Source organism: Diadema setosum, chromosome 21 (genome assembly GCF_964275005.1).
Source record: "Diadema setosum chromosome 21, eeDiaSeto1, whole genome shotgun sequence".
In the NCBI taxonomy this organism is placed as follows: Eukaryota; Metazoa; Echinodermata; class Echinoidea; order Diadematoida; family Diadematidae; genus Diadema; species Diadema setosum.
This window is the reverse complement of record NC_092705.1, coordinates 6,027,809-6,049,542: the sequence shown is the minus strand read 5'-3', so window position 1 is coordinate 6,049,542 and position 21,734 is coordinate 6,027,809. Positions and strand designations below refer to the sequence as shown.

At 40.3% G+C, this 21,734-nt stretch overlaps 1 protein-coding gene across 1 annotated transcript; it reads left to right on the top strand.

Annotated features, from left to right (window-relative positions):
• Window positions 1–5,124: 5,124 nt before the first annotated feature.
• Window positions 5,125–20,825, top strand: LOC140244497 (intraflagellar transport protein 81 homolog). The gene is made up of 14 exons (XM_072324126.1): window positions 5,125–5,183; window positions 7,178–7,393; window positions 8,298–8,392; window positions 8,924–9,104; window positions 9,877–10,032; window positions 11,037–11,147; window positions 11,796–11,880; window positions 12,788–12,951; window positions 14,538–14,780; window positions 15,754–15,903; window positions 16,716–16,844; window positions 17,709–17,885; window positions 19,077–19,280; window positions 20,610–20,825. Exons 2-14 carry the CDS (start codon window positions 7,250–7,252, stop codon window positions 20,796–20,798), a joined length of 2,028 nt encoding a protein of 675 aa, XP_072180227.1. The 5' UTR covers window positions 5,125–5,183; window positions 7,178–7,249; the 3' UTR covers window positions 20,799–20,825.
• Window positions 20,826–21,734: the final 909 nt, after the last annotated feature.

The following is a 21,734-nucleotide window of genomic DNA, read 5'->3' as shown; positions in this document are numbered from 1 at the left end:
GTCTGATGAAACATTAACAGTCCGCACCCGGTTAAAGGGAATAATCAGATGAAATGTGGGCATTTTCAGCCTGTGTTTAATCTTTCCCTTTAAAGAAGTATATATTCTAATCTGATACCACGCGTCCACCCCTAATTCGATCGGAGATAGTTTAAAGATGGCTTTGGTACAAATTTGTAAAGGTTGCCAAAAATATGAAGGGTCGGCGGCCATTCAAAGTCAGAAATGAGTTTGGGCGCTGGGACTAAAACGGGTGCATAATGGGTCTGGATATAGTCACTGAAATCTCCAATGACTAAACTCTTTACCCCATCGAGTGATATATTCATTTTAATCATAAAAGTCGTTAATACAGATATCATGTTAATCTGTTTTTCGTGACAAATTGACGACACAAGTTTCTGGTGATCTTTCGTTAAAGTGAAATGGAACATTAACAGTCCACACCCGGTTAAAGGGAATAATCAGATGAAATTTGGGCATTTTCAGCCTGTGTTTAATCTTTCCCTTCAAAGAAATATATTCTCTAATCCGATACCACGTGTCCACCCCTAATTCGATCGGAGATAGTTCAAAGATGGTTTTGGTAAAAATTTGTAAAGGTTGCCGAAAATATGAAGGGTCGGCGGCCATTAAAAGTCAGAAATGAGTTTGGGCGGTGGGACTAAAAGGGGCGTATATTGTGTATGGATATAGTACTTGAAATCTGTAATGAATTCTTTACCCTATCGAGTGATATATTTCTTTAAATCATGAAAAGCTGTTAATACAGGTTGTTTACTCTGTATTTCATGACAAATTGACGACACGTGTTTCTGGTGATCTTTCGTTTAATTCTGATGAAACATTAACAGTCCGCACCCATTTAAAGGGAATAATCAGATGAAATTTGGGCATTGCCATTTCAGCCTGTGTTTAATCTTTCCCTTTATATATATCTTCTAATCTGATACCACGTGTCCACCCCTATTTCGATCGGAGATAGTTCAGAAATGGTTTTGGTAAAAATTTCACCGACGATATCCAGACCCAATATACACCCTTTAAGTCCCAGCGCCCAAACTCATTTTTAACTTTGCGGGCCGCCGACCCTTCATATTTTTGTCAATCTCTACACATTTTTACCAAAACAATCTTTTAACAACCTCCGATCGAATTAGGGGTGGACACGTGGTATCAGATTAATAGATATTTTTCTTTAAAGGGAAATATTAAACAAAGGCCAAAAATGCCCAAATTTCATCTGATTATTCCATTTAACCGGGCGCAGACTGTTAATGTTTTATCAGACTTAAACGAAAGATCACCAGAAACATGTGTCGTGAAATCGCCATGAAATACAAATTAAACATGATATCTATATCAATGACTTTTCATGATTTAAAGGAATATATCACTCGATAGGGTGATGAAGTTATTGCAGATTTCAGTGACTATATCCAGACCCAGTATGCACCCCTTTCAGCCCCAGCGCCCAAACTCATTTCTGACTTTGAATGGCCGCCGACTCTTCATATTTTCGGCAACCTTTACAAATTTTTGCCAAAACTATCTTTGAACTATTTCCAATCGAATTAGGGGTGGACGCGTGGTATCAGATCAGGAGATATATTTGTTTAAAGGGAAAGATTAAGCAAAGGTCCAAAATGCCCAAATTTCAACTGATGATTCCCTTTAACCGGGTGCTTACTATCAATATTTCATTTGACTTCAACGAAAGATCACCAGAAACTTGTGTTGTCAATTTGTCACGACAAAGAGAGTAAACATGATATCTGTATTAAAAACTTTTCATGATTTAAAGGAATATATCACTCGATGAGGTAAAAAAGTAATTTCAGGTTTCAGCGACTATACCCAGACCCATTATGCACCCGTTTCATTCCCAGCGCCCAAACTCATTTCTGACTTTGAATGGCCACCGACCCTTCATATTTTCGGCAAGCGTTACAAATCTTTAGCAAAATCATCTTTGAACTACCTCCGATCGAATTAGGGGTGGACACGTGATATCAGATCAGAAGATATATTTGTTTAAAGGGAAAGATTAAACAAAGGCCGAAAATGCCCAAATTTCATCTCATTATTCCCTTCAACCGGGCGCTGACATTTACTATTTCATTTGACTTTCTTGAAAGGGAAATATTGAACAAAGGCACAGAATACCAAAATTTCATCTGATTATTTGCTTTAAATGGGCGTTTTCATGAGGAGCACGTGTCGCAAATTTGTCCTGAAATACAGAGTAAACATGATATCTGTATTAACGACTTTTCATGATTTAAAGGAATATATCACTCGATAGGGTAAAGAAGTCATTTCAAATTTCAGCGACTATACCCAGACCCTGTATACACTCCTTTTAATCCCAGCGCCCAAACTCTTTTCTGACTTTGAATGGCCACCGACCCTTCATATTTTCGGTAAGCGTTACAAATCTTTAGCAAAATCATCTTTGAACTACCTCCGATCGAATTAGGGGTGGACACGTGATATCAGATCAGAAGATATATTTGTTTAAAGGGAAAGATTAAACAAAGGCCGAAAATGCCCAAATTTCATCTGATTATTCCCTTTAACCGGGCGCTGACTATTAATGTTTCGTTTGACTTCAACCAAAGATCATCAGGAGCACGTGTCGTAAATTTGTCCTGAAATAGAGAGTAAACATGATATCTGTATTAACGACTTTTCATGATTTAAAGGAATATATCACTCGATAGGGTAAAGAAGTCATTGCAGAATTTAGTAACCATATCCGGACCCAGTATGCACCCGTTTTAGCCCCAGCGCCCAAACTCATTTCTGAATTTGAATGACCGCCGACCCTTCATATTTTCGGCAACCTTTACAAATTTTTGCCAAAACCATCTTTGAACTGCATCTGATCGAATTAGGGGTGGACACGTGGTATCAGATTAGAAGATGTATTTGTTTAAAGGGAAAGATTTAAAAAAAGGCCGAAAAAGCTCAAAATTTCATCTGATTATTTCATATAAACGGGTGCTGACTTTTAACGTTTCATTAAACTTAAACGAAAGATCAACAGAAACTCGTGCCGTGAATTTGTCATGAAATACAAAGTAAACATGATATCTGTATTAACGACTTTTCATGATTTAAAGGAATATATCACTCGATAGGGTGATGAAGTCATTGCAGATTTCAGTGATTATATCCAGACCCAGTATGCACCCCTTTCAGTCCCAGCGCCCAAACTCATTTCTGACTTTGAATGGCCGCCGACTCTTCGTATTTTTGGCAATCTTTACAAATTTTTACCAAAAGTATCTTTGAACTATTTCCAATCGAATTAGGGGTGGACGCGTGGTAACAGATTAAAAAATATATTTGTTTAGAGGGAAAGATTAAGCAAATGCACAAAATGCCCCAATTTAAGCTAGTTATTCCATTTAAACGAGTGGTGACTATTTACACCTCATTTGACTTCAACCAAAGATCATCAGAAACATGTCTGATGAATATGAAATGAAGTAAAGAGCTCAACATGTTATCTGTATCAACAACTTTTATGATTTAAAGGAATATATTACTCGATAGTTGAAAGACGTCATACTTGTTTTCAGCGAGTATACCTAGACCCAATATACGAAACTTTCAGTCCCAGCGCCCAAACTCATTTTTTACTTTGAATGGCCCCCGACCCGCATATTTAAGGTATTTCTAATCAACCTAGGGGTGGGTGCGTTGTATCATATCAAGAAATATATTTGTTTAAAGGGAAAGATTAAACAAAGGCCGAAAATGCCTTAATTTCATCTCATTATTCCCTTCAACCGGGCGCTGACATTTACTATTTCATTTGACTTTCTTGAAAGGGAAATATTGAACAAAGGCACAGAATACCAAAATTTCATCTGATTATTTGCTTTAAATGGGCGTTTATTATCTGTGCTTCCTTTGATTTCATCTAAATTTTATCAAAAACACGTGTCGTGAATTTGTCACTAAGTACAGAGCGAACATTGTATCTGTATCAAAGACTTTCATGATTTAAAGAAATATAGCACTCGAAAAGGGTAGAGAAGTCATCCTATTTAGCAACTATCCAGACCGAATATATCAGTACGCCACACTAAAAATTTGTCTCAGTGCCAAAACTGTTTTCTGACTTTGAATGGCCGCCGATCTTTAGAAATTTTTGCCAAAATCATCTTTCAAGTATTTCTGATTAAACTAGGGGCGGCCACTTCGTATCAGATTATCATGCATATATATATATACATTGTGTTATACATATATATATATATATATATATATATATATATATATATATTTCTTTTTCTTTTTTAAAAGGGAAAGAATAAATAAAGGCAGAAAATACCCAAATTTATCTTATTAATTCCCTTTAAACCTTTGAATGGCAGCCGACTCTTCATATTTTGCTCATTCTTCACAAACTTTTGACAAAAATCATCTTACAAAAAAAAAAAAAAAAATAGGTATCGATATAAGGGCGAAAATAACCTGATTTCATTTAAACATTTCGTTGAAACTTTGTCGTAACCGACTATTCATGTTTTCTATAGTTTTAATAACTTATTGTCAGAAATACCCTTCTTGTATTTGTCATGAAATATACTTGGAAAATGTGACCCCGTTAATTGGTTCGAAACCTTACTAAATTACCTCCAATCGCTTCCGTGAAAAAAAAACAAAAAAACAAAAAAAAAAACCGTGACAGACGTCCCAAGAGGAGGGGAACGAGAACGTGGTGGTTTTGTGCCGTAGAGGTCGTGACCATAGAAGTTCTGTGGTTACAGGGCGAGTTTGGACTCCAAATGGTATCGCCGCGGAGGCCTAGTATCGATAACAGTAGGTATCGAGAGCACAGTTTGGGCGCTGAGTTTGGGCGCTGGCTTCAGCTTGGTCACAATTCAAGGCGTCGTGTACTGCAGCGCTGGTGTACTGTACTAAAAGCCATATGGTGGCATGTTGAACGAACTAGCAGCAAGCTAAGGACACGTCACCTGACATTTTCACGTTGGATCCATTAGTTAGAACTGCCTAAGTGCCTGAAATAATGACTGAAGTCCCATCATATCCCACAAGCCTTTGCGTCTCTGGGTAACGAAATATTTTCATGACGCTTTTCTGTTCGTGACCGAATGCTTTCTGTCAGATGATTTGTCTGAGAAAGTCCTCCGTAAAACTTCTTTAAAGTAAGTAAAGTCATTTTCCTACACCCAAGTTTTGTAGTAATTCATTACGGTCTTGTGCGTCCGTTTTGTGATCAATCAGAAGTACTCTTTTGCCACAAATGACGGGTAACATGATAACTCGTATACGATCTGAAATCCCAGTCCCACGTGTTCAAATATGTGATGTATTTTAATGGACCTAGATTTCTTTGGATGTATCATTTGCACAGCACAGTGCACAGCTAGCTAACTAGTTACACAGGCAGGAGGGCTCGAGCGATCAGCGCGAGGGCGCTCTCATTTCTCTCTGTCTCCTTGAAATACCGTTCGATATAATATTATTAATAATAATAATAATGAACACTTGTAATATGTGATGTATTTTGAACCTAGAGTAAAAGAACCCCAATTTTCGGACGGCCTCCAATATCCGGACACTTGCCACTTATCACAAGGCAGCAAAGTCGACTGTCACAGCACAAGCATATCACATCGTTTCACATACTAGCACACTCGTTCACCACACGAAAATGCCTGAGTCACCTCCAAAAATCCATCTAAAATCCCAAATTTTGCTGTCAAAATCGCGGAATCGCCGCGATTTTTCCAAAGCGCGCACAAATTAGGGCCCGTGTTAAGAATCGGGATCGCCGAAAAAGCGCTAAAAATTTAAAATTACGCCGTTTGGTTGCGAGATTTTTCGCTTATCGCAAGCTCAGAGTGTGATGGTATCCTCAAAAACACAAAAGAAAAACAAAATCTCTGTACGTGCCGATGCAGTGAATGAATGTACAGGGCCTGAATGCAAGTGGAGAGTCCCCAAACTTCGGACACGAACGGGCGCCGCAACATCCCCAATGCAACCTTGCGTCAACAAGGTATGGCGCGCGCGGATTTTTCAGCGGCCTTGTATGCGTACTGACATTGCACGCGTGTCCGGATTTTGGAGACGCTGTCCGAATTTTGGGGAATTGACAAGGTGACAATATTTGGGGATTTTGTGAAATTTTACGATCGGTTTAACAAAATCAATATTGCGAAAAGTTAGTTGGATATATGTAACAAACATTATTATTGATTTCATTTTGTGGAAAATTATTTGAGTTGAATGAATATTGCAAAAAAGCTTAAGTGTCCGAAAATTGGGGCATTTACTCTACAGTTGTAGATTTCTTTGGATGCGGATGTAATCGTATCATCCTTTTTTGGCTGAAATTTAGTTTCATATGTGCCCTCCGCTAAAATTGAAAAAAAAAAAAAAAAAAGGTCTAGAGGAAATAGGTCTAGATTTGTCTAGTTCTAACTGGTTAACGGTTAGGCCTAACACGTTACACTTTTAGATTCTAGGTTCTAACTAACTGCGACCAGCAGCCCCAAACGCATTACATAGGAATGGGGCTGCGGACTGTAGCATTCAGGATCATGACATGGGTAGTATCGCAGATAAATATCAACTTAAAATTGAACAATTTCTTCAATTTGAAGACTTACAGGTGAAGTTGAAGTGTTGACAACAGGTAGCGTGCAACGTTTGGTTCTGCCAATAGTCCCTTTCTGTTCGAAATTGATGACTTAATGTGACTCGGTCGAGAGGAACCTGGGACAGCTACACTGAATTGACGGCCAGTGCATGCGCACACAGACATCTTATCCGATCAATGGATTTGAAATTTGTGCGCATGTGCAATTTAAAAGCAACCAGACCCTCCCCCCCCCCCCTCAAAAAAAAAAAAAAAAAAAAAGAGGAAAAATGGAGGGCAAGAACTTAAACTGGATCACTTGTGAATGGGAGCTAGATATGAAGAGCAAAGAAGCAGTTTGAGTAAAGTTTAATGTTAGGTATTCCGCCATTCAGGCCATGGAATACAGTCTCATGACGTGTGTGGCTGGATGGCAAAGGTACATAGTACATGTGTGTGGCTGTATACATGCACACTGCCTTTTTTTTACTCCTTAGCTTAGATATGCTCTACACTCATTTTAAATTCTTTCTTTCTTTCTTTCTTTTTTGACAGGAAATGTGCAAGTGAGTAGACCTTCTTACGAGTTCATCACCAACTGGCTGTGTACTGAAGCATCATAGCACAATGAGTGCCCAGCTCAAGTACGTGGTTGACCAACTCAACAAGGAGCCATTCCGGCGGAACTACAATCTCATCAGCTTCGACTCTCTGGAACAGCTTCAGCTGCTGCAGGTCCTCAATGATGTCCTGGCTGAAATCAACCCCCAGGTACATGGAAACCAGATTCCAACCTCCTGCTCTTTAGATTCTGTTGTCACAGAGTATCACTCAGTGCTGAGTGATACTCTATTCAGAGTTTTTCAGTGTATTCATCCAGATCCAGAACCGGTTCTGACTCTATGATGTTGAGTGCCTCGAGATGACAATTTTCTTGTTTCATCGTATTCATCTATTATTATGATTTAATGCTAGTTAGCATGAGACTGTAGAGTAGCTGTTACCCAACATAGTATAAAGTGGCCCTCTTGTTTTAAAGGTCCAGTTTGACTTTGAGGCAAAAGTCAAGTTAAAAAAAAATATTGCACTATACTTTGTAGTCTTTGAATGTGTACATTCTACCCAAAGAAATATTGTGCAATATTTGATCAGATGTACTTGTAGTACATGGTTCTAGAGACATGCATGTACGGTATGTGCAATTTACTGATTAGGTGTGGGAAAAAACTGGTGATTGTCATGTCCAAGGTCATAATTGCATTCTGAGTGTTCATATTTGTGCAATAAACCATGGGATTTTACCAAACTATGATGCAAAGCCTGATAAAGATTTATCTTACAGGTCATGATTAATGCCCACATTTTCACCTTCACATGGCATGATGTCACTCTTACACACACACACACACACACACACACACACACACACACCCAAATGATTATTTCTTCTATGTGCATATTAATCATAAAGGGTTCTGGGCAAAAATACAAAAATAAATGTGAAAAGTGAAGGTCACTTACAACTGCTACACTACACCATAGTTTGTTTCTGTGTGTCTGTGCATGAATGTGTGTTTACACAATTATCCTGTAAAATTTCAAGCAACATTGATTAAAAATATTCATTTTGATAAGATAATTGATGTTGTCTTCATCTCATTTTAATGAATTGTAGCACAAGCTGGACATCAGGGAGGAGACCCCAGATACTACAGCAATGAGAATGTTGACAGAGCTGCGTGTGCTCAAATACAAGCCAACTGTTCCTCCGTAAGTTTGCCATTTCTCAAGTTGAGTGCAGTACTATGCATTTTCAGTATCTGTATCAATTGTACAAAGTTAATGTGTTCTATGAAATTGACTGGTATATTCTTGATTGATACACTGTACCTTGTGTCTTTGCTGCAATTGTTTTTCATTCAGTATTACTGTGAGATGATGTAGCAAACGAATTACAAAGTTATTTCAAAACCCAATGAAAATATTGAGTGCAGACAGGTAAGTTTGTCTGTTGCCTCTAAAGATTTGGTGCAGTGAAATAATTGTCGTTCTTTATCAATAGGCCTATAGATATTTGAGCATTCCATGGTCACTATCATTCTTATCATCAATCTTTGCTTATATTCATTTCCATGCACATCACAAACTGCAATGAAATTAGGCAATGCTTTTAATTGCCTAGACAATGTTATGCCCAATGAGAACTTCCATATAGAATGTCCCATGAAAATTTGTTCAGATTGGTTGTAGGTACTCAATGGCATCTCTCACAAATTAGGCCCTCTATGTACTTGTTGACAGGGGGGAGTTTCGCAGTGGGCTTGTGGCGGGCGATAAGCCAGTCGTCTACTCCATCCTGGAATGGCTGTTCCAGAAGATGCCGGAGCTCAAGAAGCGAGCCTACCTGGCCAGGTTCCTCATCAAGATCGAAGTTCCAGGTGACATCCTTCAGGATGAGCAGGTTATGGACACTTACACTCAGGTATGCACTGCTTACGAGCGTAAGTGTGTATGTACTCTAAAACCAGACATCTTCACGTGCGTGAAACTTTTGCAAATTATGCAAGGGGCCAAGATTCGCGAAAGTAAAATACTTGTTAAAGTTTTTGTCAGCACATTGTATGGAGTCCAATACAATATTGCACACCATACGCATACTGGTAGTGAGCCTTCGTTTTGGGTTTTGTTTTTTTTTAACTTAACATGTCACTGTTAAGTAGTGCACATTCAGTTTTGTTGTGCATGTTTATATCGACCAGCAGTGTGTGTTCAACATATACCTAGAAGTGCATGTAGTATACTTGTGATTTTTTCATGGTAGCATTTTGGGACAGTTTCGTACCACGAAAAAGGCTGTCAGCTCCAATTTGCAAAAGTTTCATACCGCAAGTGTTTCCATTTTAACAGCGTTCAGCAAAACACAGATATACACCAGTGCTCATGCATGCCATCTTTCCTTTTTTTTTTTTTTTACCAAGCCCACATTATTCACCCACAGTTGTGCATACCTATTAACTAGGTTGTACTATGCACAATATGTATCCACAGTTAAGTACATGGCATGTATTTCTCATTCATGCATCCTTGAGATGTGATGTGATGCGATTGTGGGCATATTCTTGACAGAAAGCATGATGTGATATAATGTTTGTGCTTTTAAGGTACAATGTATAATAATACTACCTGCTGATATGATGGGGAAATCACAAGAGCCATGCTTCATTTGTTTTATATCTATGTACTCGCTCTTGCAGTATGAAGGTCTAATTGAGTCCTTCACAGAGCTCCACAAGACGACCGAGTCCCTCAAGACGTCCGGGTTCTCGACGACGGAGATTCGAAAGGACATCTCGCAGATGGAGGATGAGAAGGATCAGGTGACCAAGAGAATCGAGAGACTCAAGAAGAAGGTATGTTTGGTTGGTTGTTTGTTTGTATTTATTTATTCTGCTTCTCAAGTCAAAACAAATCAGAATAGCATTGTTGTAACAAATTATACAAAATATAGCTAAATTGAAAAAAAGCATAAGAAAAGTATAGTCTCATGTATTACTATGGCGTGATCATCGTAAAACATTTATGGTTGTATGAATCAGAAAAGGCTGCACATTTGATTCAACAAGGAAGCAAGAAACCACCAGCGTAAGCATGGCTCTACTGAACCGGTCTGTGTCTATCTCTGTGCAAACTAACGGAAAAAGGCCTTGGCCTTGCACAAGGATGTAAGATCAGTCATTACCTTGAATCAGCAGTGTACCCAATTGCAACTGATTGGCAATTGCCCTTCATCAACGTCGATAAGCACTTATTCAGTATTTTAGTTTTAGCCATGATCACAACAACAAAAAAGTCATGGGCATACGTACATACTCGGGTTGAACTAGAACCAATGATCTCGTGAGTGTTTGACAGTTGACATAATCACCAGACCACCAAGCTTTCACTGGACAGCCAATGCTGGTTCTTATCTCTTATAGCAGCAAGTAATGAATTCTTGCATTGAGCTGTTTCTATTGCAACTACAATTTGTAGGTTGGTGCTTAATGTAAGGATATCATCAATCCATACAGCCTGCAGTGCCTAGGTATTGTGGATTGTGCGCTTGCACTATAGATTTTGGCTGGTTGGAAATAATGTATCCAGTGACCAGGGTAATAAGAGTCTGAAAGGCGCATTGAAATACTTAACAAGTGTGAAATGCTCTATATAGCAACCAGCTATTATTAATATTATCATTAGATTGGAAAATCCAGGGTTCCAGCCTGATACGGTACCTGTGTTCTTGAGCAAGACACTCTTCTTCTAAGTGTCTCTTAAAAAGGATTTCCAGTCTAAATTGAATGTATCTTAGTTTGTATGTCTATTTATGTGTTTGTTACATTTTGTCTCACACCTGTTGCCCTGTGAACTCCAGGTGGAATCGGTGCCAAACTATGAGCACATGATGTCCATTGCGAGGAACTTCCGCAAAGAGCAGGAGAGAGAAACGGCTCTGGGCCAGCAAAAGCAGGAGCAGAAGAATCAGGTAAGTTGTTTTTATTTTTTTTTTAGTTCATATCTCATGTAAGAAGTAATTAGTTTGGCAATGATCATGAGATGCTTAACAGATACAACATCATGTGAATGATCATTGCAAGTTCTCAAAATAGATAAATTTAGGCTTCTCTAAATCCTACTTGCTTCTCCAAATCGTCTGTTGAGAATGAGAAGGGCGTTAAGTTGTCCCGAACACTATGGGTTTAGAGGCAACTTAACGCCCTTATCATTCTCAACCGACGAAATGTAGATATCAAAGTGCAAATAGCGTGGGATGTCATCGTTTGCTGTTACTTTGCAGAAGAAGATCACCGACATTACACCCTTGTAAATAATATAAGGTGGCTTGAAGTATGACCCTGATATCAACTCTTGCTGGAATGGCAACTTCCAATCGCAGCCGCCAATCAGTAAGCTGGATTTTTGTTGTTACCATGACAATTGCCATCCCAGCAAGAGTTGCTATCGTATCAACTTTTTATGAAACGGTGCCCTGATGTCCTCTTTGTAGATTTCTGTTGCCCAGCTGGGACAACAATTTAAAAAACAACAACAACTATGGGGTCGGTTTCATGCCATACATGCTGTACGTCATTGCGTTTTTACTAGTTTATGCTATTTTTCTCGTACCCTACAGCTGCACCATGCTGAGCAGAGGCTGCAGAGGATGAAGCACCAACTGAAGGACCTGAAGCAATCCACTGTGGGAGTGTCCGCAGAAGGTATGTTAAACAGAATGTTGAAATAAATCTGTGATGATACAAGGCATTGTCACTGCCGTCACATAACTTGACAAGATATGTTCAATGCTGGTATAAGAGTTAAGGCTACAATTTGACAAAGTTCTGTATACTCCATATATTTAGCAAGTCTAAATTTTCACGAATTAGGACTTCCTGATGACTTCACAAGTGGTTAAATTTGCGATCAAGGAGTACAGTAGTGACGTGAGAAATGTATGCGTGCACATCACATTCACAGGATCAGGGTCAATATTTTTATGTGTCTTTAAATTCACAAATAGTACCTGACTTGTGAAAGCCACGAAAATAAAAACCTCACAAAATATTTGGCGAGTACAATAGTTTTGTAAGGTAAGTTCGATTTTGATATTCAGACACTCAGATCCAAATTTGAATGTGTGTTGTCGTTTTTATCATTGTTTTTTTTATGAGTAGACACCAGCCAGATAATTTTGTTCTTAGTCATATTACATTGGCAAGGAAAGTAGGTTTTATTCACTGATGAATGAAACACAGTCCATCACTGTGAATGATGGAGAAGATAGAATCAAAAGTTGTCACAAACCAATCATTTGCACTGTTTTTGTGGATTTTTCAACTGAACTCATGGGCCAATATGTATATATATTTTTTTGTGTGTGTTTTTTACGTATGCACAAGAGAGCCAAGTACAAGTGCATGCAGTATTCATAGCAGGCTTCTGATTGGATTGATCTTATAATTCAGCTCAAGGGATTTAAAGTAGAGAGATCCAAGTTTAAGGAGATTACAATGTTTCTCTGCAGCACAGAAGTGTGAGACTGTAGGCATAGCTTCAGCTTCGAGCCACAACTTATTAATCTTTTTTTTTTTTTCTTATCTTTTTTGTCTTTCTTTATCTCTGTAGATCTTGTGAAAAAACTCGAGGAGGAGAACAAGGTGAATGCCTACATGTGTGAAGAGAAGCTGCCCAAAGACCTTGAGACACTGAGGAAGGCCTGCCAGGACCTGGAACGAGTGGTCAACGAGCCGGCCATGGGCCAGGGAGACTTGGAGGAAATTCAGAACCAGGTTTGTGGTCAGCCAGCATTGAGTGGACAGATTCCTTCCTGGCCACATCGCTATGGCAATGGAGTCTCATCACATCAGTGCTGTATATAAAGAGAGTCTGGCCAACTGCTAGATTGGACGTCATGTCGTTACTCGGTGCATTACGCGTTAGAGGGTTAGCATGTTGCTCAGACGTCATAATCAAAGCAAACTAAATAAAGTGTAGTTAACAATGGGCACTGCATATGTGGTCTCTTCGTTAACGACAGTGGCTCCGTGTAGGTCACGAGACCAGCTACTAAGCAATCACAGGCTTCAAAGCTCATAAGCCAAAAGCCGAGTTGGCCAGACTCCCTTTACATACGGCACTGCACCGCATCATCTAAGGACAATGTATGCTCCTCATATTACCCCCTCGTCTCTGGGATGCAGTTATCCCGGTAGACTTGGTACGTAGCACTCTGCTGGTCCAGTAAGCAGTGGCTTAACATTCCATCTTGTGACCTCAGAGAATATTGATACATTCACTCAAGTATCATTCACAAAGCCACATTAGATGGAGACCAAGCAAGACATGTCAGAACTCAGTAGTACCATTTCAGCTCCACTGTAATCCCGCCAATGCGCAGGCACCGTCAAAGCGATTGCAAGGCTACCGATCTATAACATGAATTATGAGGCAGTGATAGTGAAATGGTAGGAAGCATGAGCCAAGGATTCGTGCATCAGATGTGCTACAGGATGGATTTGTGTTATGACGTTCACCCACCTAGCCTATTGAAACGGTGGCCACTTCTGTGCTTTTGCCCTTCGGTGCAGTGACCTCATCAAATTACATTTCTGAACAATAACGGTATGATAGACTATGTTAAATGTTTGTAGTAAATGATGATGTGGCTGTCCTAAATACAGCAATAACTAGAAAAGCACTCTGAGAGTGCAGACCTCCGCCAAGCAGCTGCCTTTCACCGATGATCTTGCTCTTCGCAAAGAGATTTTTCTCCTCTCCACCACTGGGGAAAAGTTCTTTAGGCTCTTACAGAGATCAGTGATTTCCACTCATAGGTATACATGCTGAAAAATTGCCCGATTTCCCAGGATAGAAGCCTTTGTTACGTCATAAACCCTCATCAGCTGCGCGGCGCACCTCGCCCTAGCAGAAAATGGAGCACACACTTAAGTGCGTGCATGCAAACCTCAAATACATGCAGTCTGAACTCCCAAGTTCATTGACCCTACCTGCCAAAATACCAAAAATCCTTCATAAATTCAAAAAAATTCTCAGATCACTACCAAAATTTAATCATCTGTTACTTATATCATTCTAAACCTTTCCTGCAAGTTTCATCCAAATCCGTGAACTACTTTTTGAGTTATTTTGCACACGGACAAACTAACTAACTAACTAACAAATAAACAAGCCAACGGTAACGAAAACATGACCTCCTCCCTTGGCGGAGGTAACAAGTATGGTGTCTTACCACCGAAACAGTATTTATGTGGCTCTTGGTCATAAGACCTGTGGCATAGGAACACACTATGTGTGTAGAGATCAATTTTTTTTTTTTTTTAAAGGCTCATTTCCCTTGTTTTGTTGTCTCCTGCAGATAAAGTCCATGAACTCGGAGGTGAACGGTTTGATCGAGAAGCGCATGATGCACAGCAACCCGACGGACGACAAGCTGTCCCTGTTCCGCCAGCAGGCATCCATCATCGCCCGGAAGAAGGCGGGGGCAGCCGACGCCCTGCGGGAGGCCAAGGAGGAACTGCTCCAGGCCCGACAGGAGCTGGCCGACAAGAGGGAGGCGGCCAAGAACCTCGAGGGAGAGGAGGTGCTCAAGGGAGATGAGGTAATAGCAATAGGGTTCGTGAGGAGAATGACAATAATGTTGATGGTAATGGTGATGGTGATGGTGGTGGTGGTGGTGGTGGTGGTGGTGGTGGTGGTGGTGGTGGTGGTGGTGGTGGTGATGGTAATAGTGAACATGATGGTGATGATGAAGATGACGATGACAATGATGGCAATGACAATTATGATGATGGTGATGACGATGACGATGATGACGATGATGACGATGATGACGATGATGATGATGATGATGATGATGATGATGATCAAGGGTGTTTGAAGTGAAAAGGTTCTTTAGAAGTGACTATATGTTATGGGTATTTAAGGTCTGTTGTTATATTTTCTAAGTTACCTTGATAAAAAAGATGCCAAATGAAACAAAGTTTGATGAGAAGAATATTAATTCTGTTTTAGTCAATAGTACTTAACCCTATTTTAACTGGGCTATTTGAGACCAAGGTTTTACTGGGGGGGGGGCCTTTCAGATCTCGGCCGCCGATCGCATGAAGATAGAGCCGGATGTCAACTACGAGATTACATAGTCATACAATAGAAAAATATTGGCTTTCTATTTTTAGTAAATCAACTATGCAAATTTAGGCGTTGAAATCATATATTCACCTATTTGACCCCCCCCCCCCCTTCCAGTCAGAATAGGGTTAAGTCTGATTTCATATCCATACAATGAAGTTTAGCAAAAAATTTTGTGTAGCCAATCAGAGGCTTATGAGACAATAACATCAACATATACATATATCTAGTTTGAATATTTTATTGCTAATAATCTTTTCTGATATAATCCTATGGTGAGCCCAAGAGTAGGGCAGAGTAATGGATATTTCCGTTTTGAACCAAACAGACTTCAAAAATTGGTTGTGCATATTGCATGCATGTGAAGATTTAAAAAAAAAAAAGAAAAAGAAAAGAGTTTTGGTTACAGTCCAGTTCCCTGCTGCCTTGTATAATGCTTCCAGTTCAAACGCTACGTGAACAAGCTGCGAGGCAAGAGCACAGACTACAAGAAGAAACGCCAGGAGCTGGCCGAGCTGCGGGCCGAGCTGGGCGTCCTGTCCCGCACAGAGGAGATCTTGAAGCAGAGGGATGAACAGATCCAGCAACGATTGGTGAGTTCATGATACATACAACAGGGCTTGACACTAACTTTTTTTTTTCCTCTGGTGGCCAGTTCGGGCCACTTAAATCTTTGAATTTGAAATTTTGGTGGCCTGAAAAAGTAATGTCGTGGCCCTTGATAAAAGGAAATATGAAAATTCATTTTGAATTTTAGCTGCATGATTGGGCCACCAAAAGATAGCCTTTTTGGAAATCTCGTTGCCCGACATGAAGTTTTAGTAGTCCTGGGCCGCCGGGCCATTGCTAATGTCAAGCCCTGTATACAAGTCCCAAGCTAATCTTTTGCTCTCGTTGGTTAGCTGTTGGCATGCATGAATTATTAGTGGCTACAGGAGATGACTGCATTCTGGTAGCTCCACAGCACATTTCATTGGATTGACTTCCTACATTTCCATAATGTGTAGGTAGATATTTTGTTTCACATGCTGCCCCACCCCCATACTTATGGCTTTTACAAAAGAATGAAAAAAAAAATGACAAAAATAAAAGAAACACAACAAAACCCCTGACTTTCTGAGGGTTCTGACAGCCCCAAGCTGGCAGACCATTGACCCCTTTCCCATGAGCCCCCGCCAACACTCTTAAATGTTCTGCAGCCCTTGAGTTAGGTAATAAGAACAAAGCACAGTTCTTCAAATGCTCCCACTTTCTGATATAGGATGGGGAAAATGTTCTACAATACATCATGCCTTTCAACACCACTGTTATGTACCTGCAATCAGGATTGAAGGTGTGGCAGATATGAACAAGATTGTGTGTGTGTGTGTGTGTTTACATGCTTGTATTTCATTCCAACTAACAGGCCAAGCTGGAAGCCAAGAAGGGCGTGTCTGGTTACCATGACACTCAGGAGGAGCTCGAGAAAGTGTCCACCATCAAGAGTGAATTGGACGAGGTCAAAGGTCGGACTCTGGAAGATATGTCAGAGTTGGTGAGTATATTTCAGTTATACAGTCATATAATGTCATATATATTAAAAAACAAAACAAAAGAAGTAGTGTCTTGTTCATCAATGGTGTTAACACGTAAGTGGTAGACTCGGAAACACTGCCATATATCTTAACCAGCATGCTTTGATAATTTTTTCCGAGTCATAGCCATGAAATGAGCCTGCCTAATTTGTGTCTCTATCGTTATGTAACCAAGCACTTGGAAAGAAGGATCCCTCTCAAGTGAAGTTTTTACCACGATGCTGTCTGTACTGTTGAATGTAATTTTTACATTTGCACAGAAAGAAGTAAGATGTTAAATGTTGTTACCTATTACTATTCAGCAACATGGACATTCTGAATTGACACAGTGGGATGCTTTTTGAGCCAAAATCTCACCCTAACATGCTCTGCATTCAGCCTCTCTGTGCCACGGACTTTAGACAGTGTTTACAATGCCATTGGGTTTTCTATGCTAATCGACACTCAGTTTACACAATCTGATGCCGATATCTAGTGCAGGTGACACTGAAAAACAGCTACAAATTGTAGACTAAACAAAAAACAAACAATCTTACTGCAATTACACCTCTCTCTGCATCTGTGGCACTCAGCAAGAGTAGAGGATCCTGTTAGTGGGTACCTCCAACCTCTCCTGCCGCTATTACAGTGCACTCTTGTCATATGGAACACAGTTATTATCAAAATTCTTATTACAATGGATAAAAATTCAGGTCCCAAAATCATTGCGTATGTATCTTTGTCTACTTAAATTGTTCTGCTATAATGAAATTTCAGTATAACCTAAGAAAAACTGCCTTCCCCAAGGACTTTGTTATAACAGGAGTTGTTTTCATTCCTTTCAGGTTCGCAAGCTGAACACGAGCATTGCGGCCAAGAAGGCCGACCTGGCGCCAATCATCAAAGAGCTCCGCCCCCTCCGCCAGCAGGCCCAGGAGCTGCAGATCGAGTACGACGAGAAAAAGACCGCCTACGACACCAAGGCCGCCGGTCTGGAGAGCAACCGCTCCAAGCTCGAACAGGTGAGGTCTTGTTGAGCATCTTTAGCCCTTTCACTCACTGCTACGATAGGGTACTAGTGACAATCAGTGAAGTATAGTCAACAGCAGTGGTGAGAGACTGTAGAGTGAAGTGAGTCTTCTAATGTCAAACACAAGTGAGTCTCCCTACCCAAAATTGAGCTGGTATTGCTTGCACAAGGTGAATGCATTGCAGCTGGCTTAGACAAGGTAGGGATTAAATGTATGTGTATGACATTATTTTACACACACAGATGGCCTATTGTAGGTTTGTGTGTGATTCTGTGAAAGTTAATTCATTAGAATATCCTGATTCAAGTTGCAGAACCATTAAAGGCATAATTTACCATTTGCAGATGAAAGCATTAGTGCTATAAAATAGTTCTAAAATATGAGTTAGGGATAGAAACAACCACTGTTAAAATTTGAATCCGTATAATTGATGTGAAGTGTTGTTAAATACACAAAATGTGAACAATAGTTATAATAAAAATGTTTCCAGACTAAACCGTATACAGTTACGGTTTACTGAGAAAAACCCTGATATCTCCTTATATTTTAGGTTTTATTGCAAATATTTCATATGGTAGGATGTTTTATGATACAACAGACCTACACGTATGCATCAAATGTGATATCTTGAACATTTTTGAAATCACTGCTCCCAAAGGTAAACTGGACCTTTAACTGCTCGTGAGTCTCGACTTGTACATGTAAAAGACTCCACTTCATACCCTGCGCAAAGGAAATAATGCAAGCCAGGTGAAACGGGCTGTGCATTCCATGCTAGAAGTGGGGAAAAATGTAGACCTCTCATGATTATCCCCAGTTGGCAAGGAGTATTCAGTTATTGTGCCATATGATACAAAGTCTAACATTCACAAAGTGTTACACATGGACAACATTGCTCAGCCAAACAGTCTGGAACCTATCTCTCGACCTATACTCTCACCTATCCCATTATTGATGCTCAGGTTTGATGTGTATAGATATCACAAATTTTATTCGCATGTATGCTTATATTATCAGTGTTATTTTTATTTCATTTATGAATTTGAAGTAAAGCAACCGTATCAGCCTTCGAGCTGGTGGATTGTTATTTTGTATTTGCACAATAAACCATATTGAATTGAACTGAATGAACTTTTCATAACCCTCGCCTTCCTGCATACGATTCTTCCTTCCTGTCTCCAGGAGGTGCGTGCCTACCGGGAGGAATGCAGTCAGGAGGAGAGCCGCTACCACTACCTCCACTGCATGCTGAAGATGATCGAGATGCAGAACCAGCGGGTGGCCAGCGAGATGAAGGCCTACACCTCGGCTGACCAGGCTGAGAAGAAGAAGGCCTTCCGTGACCAGTACACACGCAAGCTGCAGGAGCAAGAGAACCTTGGAAAGGTGGGTGGCTGCATCCCTTATAGTTGCCATGGCAACCAAAACAATGACTTAATTTTCTATTTCATCCGGTGTTTAAATAGTTTGATGCTTTTAACAGCAACACATAAATCAAGCTAGTATTGCATTATACGATTCATTTGGAAAGAGTGCATTTTTGGTAGTGTGTTCATGCACATGTAAAATAGTTGTATAGGAATTAGCAGGAAAAAATTTGAAAAGTTTTCTTTCTTTTTTTTAGGCTCACCTGAATGAAATGCCCAAGTGAGCTATTGTGAACATTCATTGTGCGTTGTCCATCATGCATTGTCCCTCGTTTCTTGTTGGTTGTGTGTGAACTCTTTGCATTTTCATCTTCCCCTTGAAAACCCCTGAACAGATTTTCACTAAACTTGGCAGGTACCAATCCAAGGGTGATACTAGGATCTCAATTTATGTTCAAAAAAGCACTAATCATTCTCATTCTCACTGAAAGGAAGTGCTCCTTTGACGTGTGAACTATTATATTGTTTATAATGCAGTGACGGCAACTTTAACGTCCTTGTGGTAGTTCAAGTCACTTGACCGTGAGTTGAAAAACAGGAATAGATTTAGTGTTTCCCACGACCTTGTTGGCATGGGGGGGGGGGGGGAACAACCCAAAAGTGCTTAATTGCATTCTCTTCACCAGAAGATTGTCATGATAGCTGTCAAAATTGGTGTCATAATTTAAGCTGCTGCTTAACTGCAATGATGTTGATACTTACAATGTCTTCTTTTTTTATGCTATTGACTGGATGTAATGAATGCAAGCATAAGCAATGATTCTGTCTTTCAAATCTAACAGTTAGACAAAATTTTTTGACTTGTTCACTGCAGACACATTGTGTTTGTATAGCCTAATATCTAGCTTTTGATAAAATATGTTTTCTCAAGTTAGTTTGTTTGTTTGTTTTTGTGGGTCCACATCCAGCTTTAGCCAGGACATTGGTAGTCTTGGAAATTGAGCTCCTCAAACTACCTGATACATTCAATGGTAATTGAAGAAATCCTACAATTAAGCACTGTGCCAAAATATCAAGAAATGATGAAAATGTGTATGATTTTGTTCTTTGTTGTTGTTGTTGTTTTTTTTTTTATTGTTGTGAGTGCTGAAAGCATACTTGAATTTGCTCAAGAAGCCAAAACTTTGGTCCTTATCAATAGTGCACTCCCGTCATAATGAGCATGGTTATAAGGAGGTTTGGGTTACAACGAAGTAAAAATTCACATCTAATGTCTAACTTCCCTTGTTGTATTTAATGTTGGCATCACCCTTCCACCTCCTCCCCCCCCCCCCCCCCCCATCCACAGAGTCTGAGGGACAAGCAGAAGGCGGTGAAGGAGAGCCACGGGCCCAGCATGAAGCAGATGAAGATGTGGTCTGACTTCCAGACGCTGATGGAGTGCAAGAAGCGCTGCTTCCTCCAGCAGGGACGGGACGTGGACGCCGACCGCATGGTGCGCGACGAGGCGGCCAACGAGGAGAGACTGGTCCTCTGAGCGCACCCCTCGAGAGAGATCAAGATGGAGAGGATGAGGGAGGGGAGGGGCTGTGGATAGGAAGGAAGGGGAGGGGTTGGGTGGGGGGAGAAGTTTGTGGAGACAGGGGTCCCACTGCGACAGCTGTTATCCTCCATAGAGTACCAAAGCAGGGGTGGATCCAGGAATTCTGTAAGGGGTGGGGCTTTACAAAATTAAAGGGGGGTGCATGCGCCCCCTCAATTTTTTTTCTTTTTATTTCTTTTATTTGAACAAAAAAATAAAGGGGTGGGGTGCAGGCCTGGTGCGCTCCCCCCCCTGAATCCACCACTGCAAAATGTGGTATCATAGCCGTTAATCACCATGGAAACTGGTTCTAAACAACCTCAACTGGCCCGAACATCTGTGAACGCTGTTGTTGCTAGCCATGCAAACCATCCAGTTTCAACCCAAGCTGTACCAAAAGACTGTGACATCTTTACTTTGTACTCTATGTTATGAATGATGTGGTGGTCACATGATAGAAGATCAAGGAGGGAAGGAGTCCAGAAAATGGAGATAGAGGGTGGAAACAGAGTACGGGGGGGGGGGTTCATTTCATGAAGCATTTTGTCTGATAGTTTTCCTGACAAACTCTTGTAAACTACTGAAATCCTTGCATCTGATTGACTGAGAGCAACTTTGTCGGACAAAACGCTTCATGAACTGTCCCCCTGATGTTGCGGGGGAGATGTTATCCTCTTTGTTCCGAATGATGTCATGACAGAGACTTGAGGGGAGAGGGGATGGGTTGAGAATGGGGAGGGGAGGAGAGGGACTTTTGTGCAGAGGGTAGAGAACAGACTTCACAAGAAAGATGTGAACCCCCTTTTTCAGGGATGATGTAAATTTGAGTTTCTAGCATGCAGTCGTTCATATAATTTCTCATGATTTAAAAACAGTCCAAACTTTGTCATC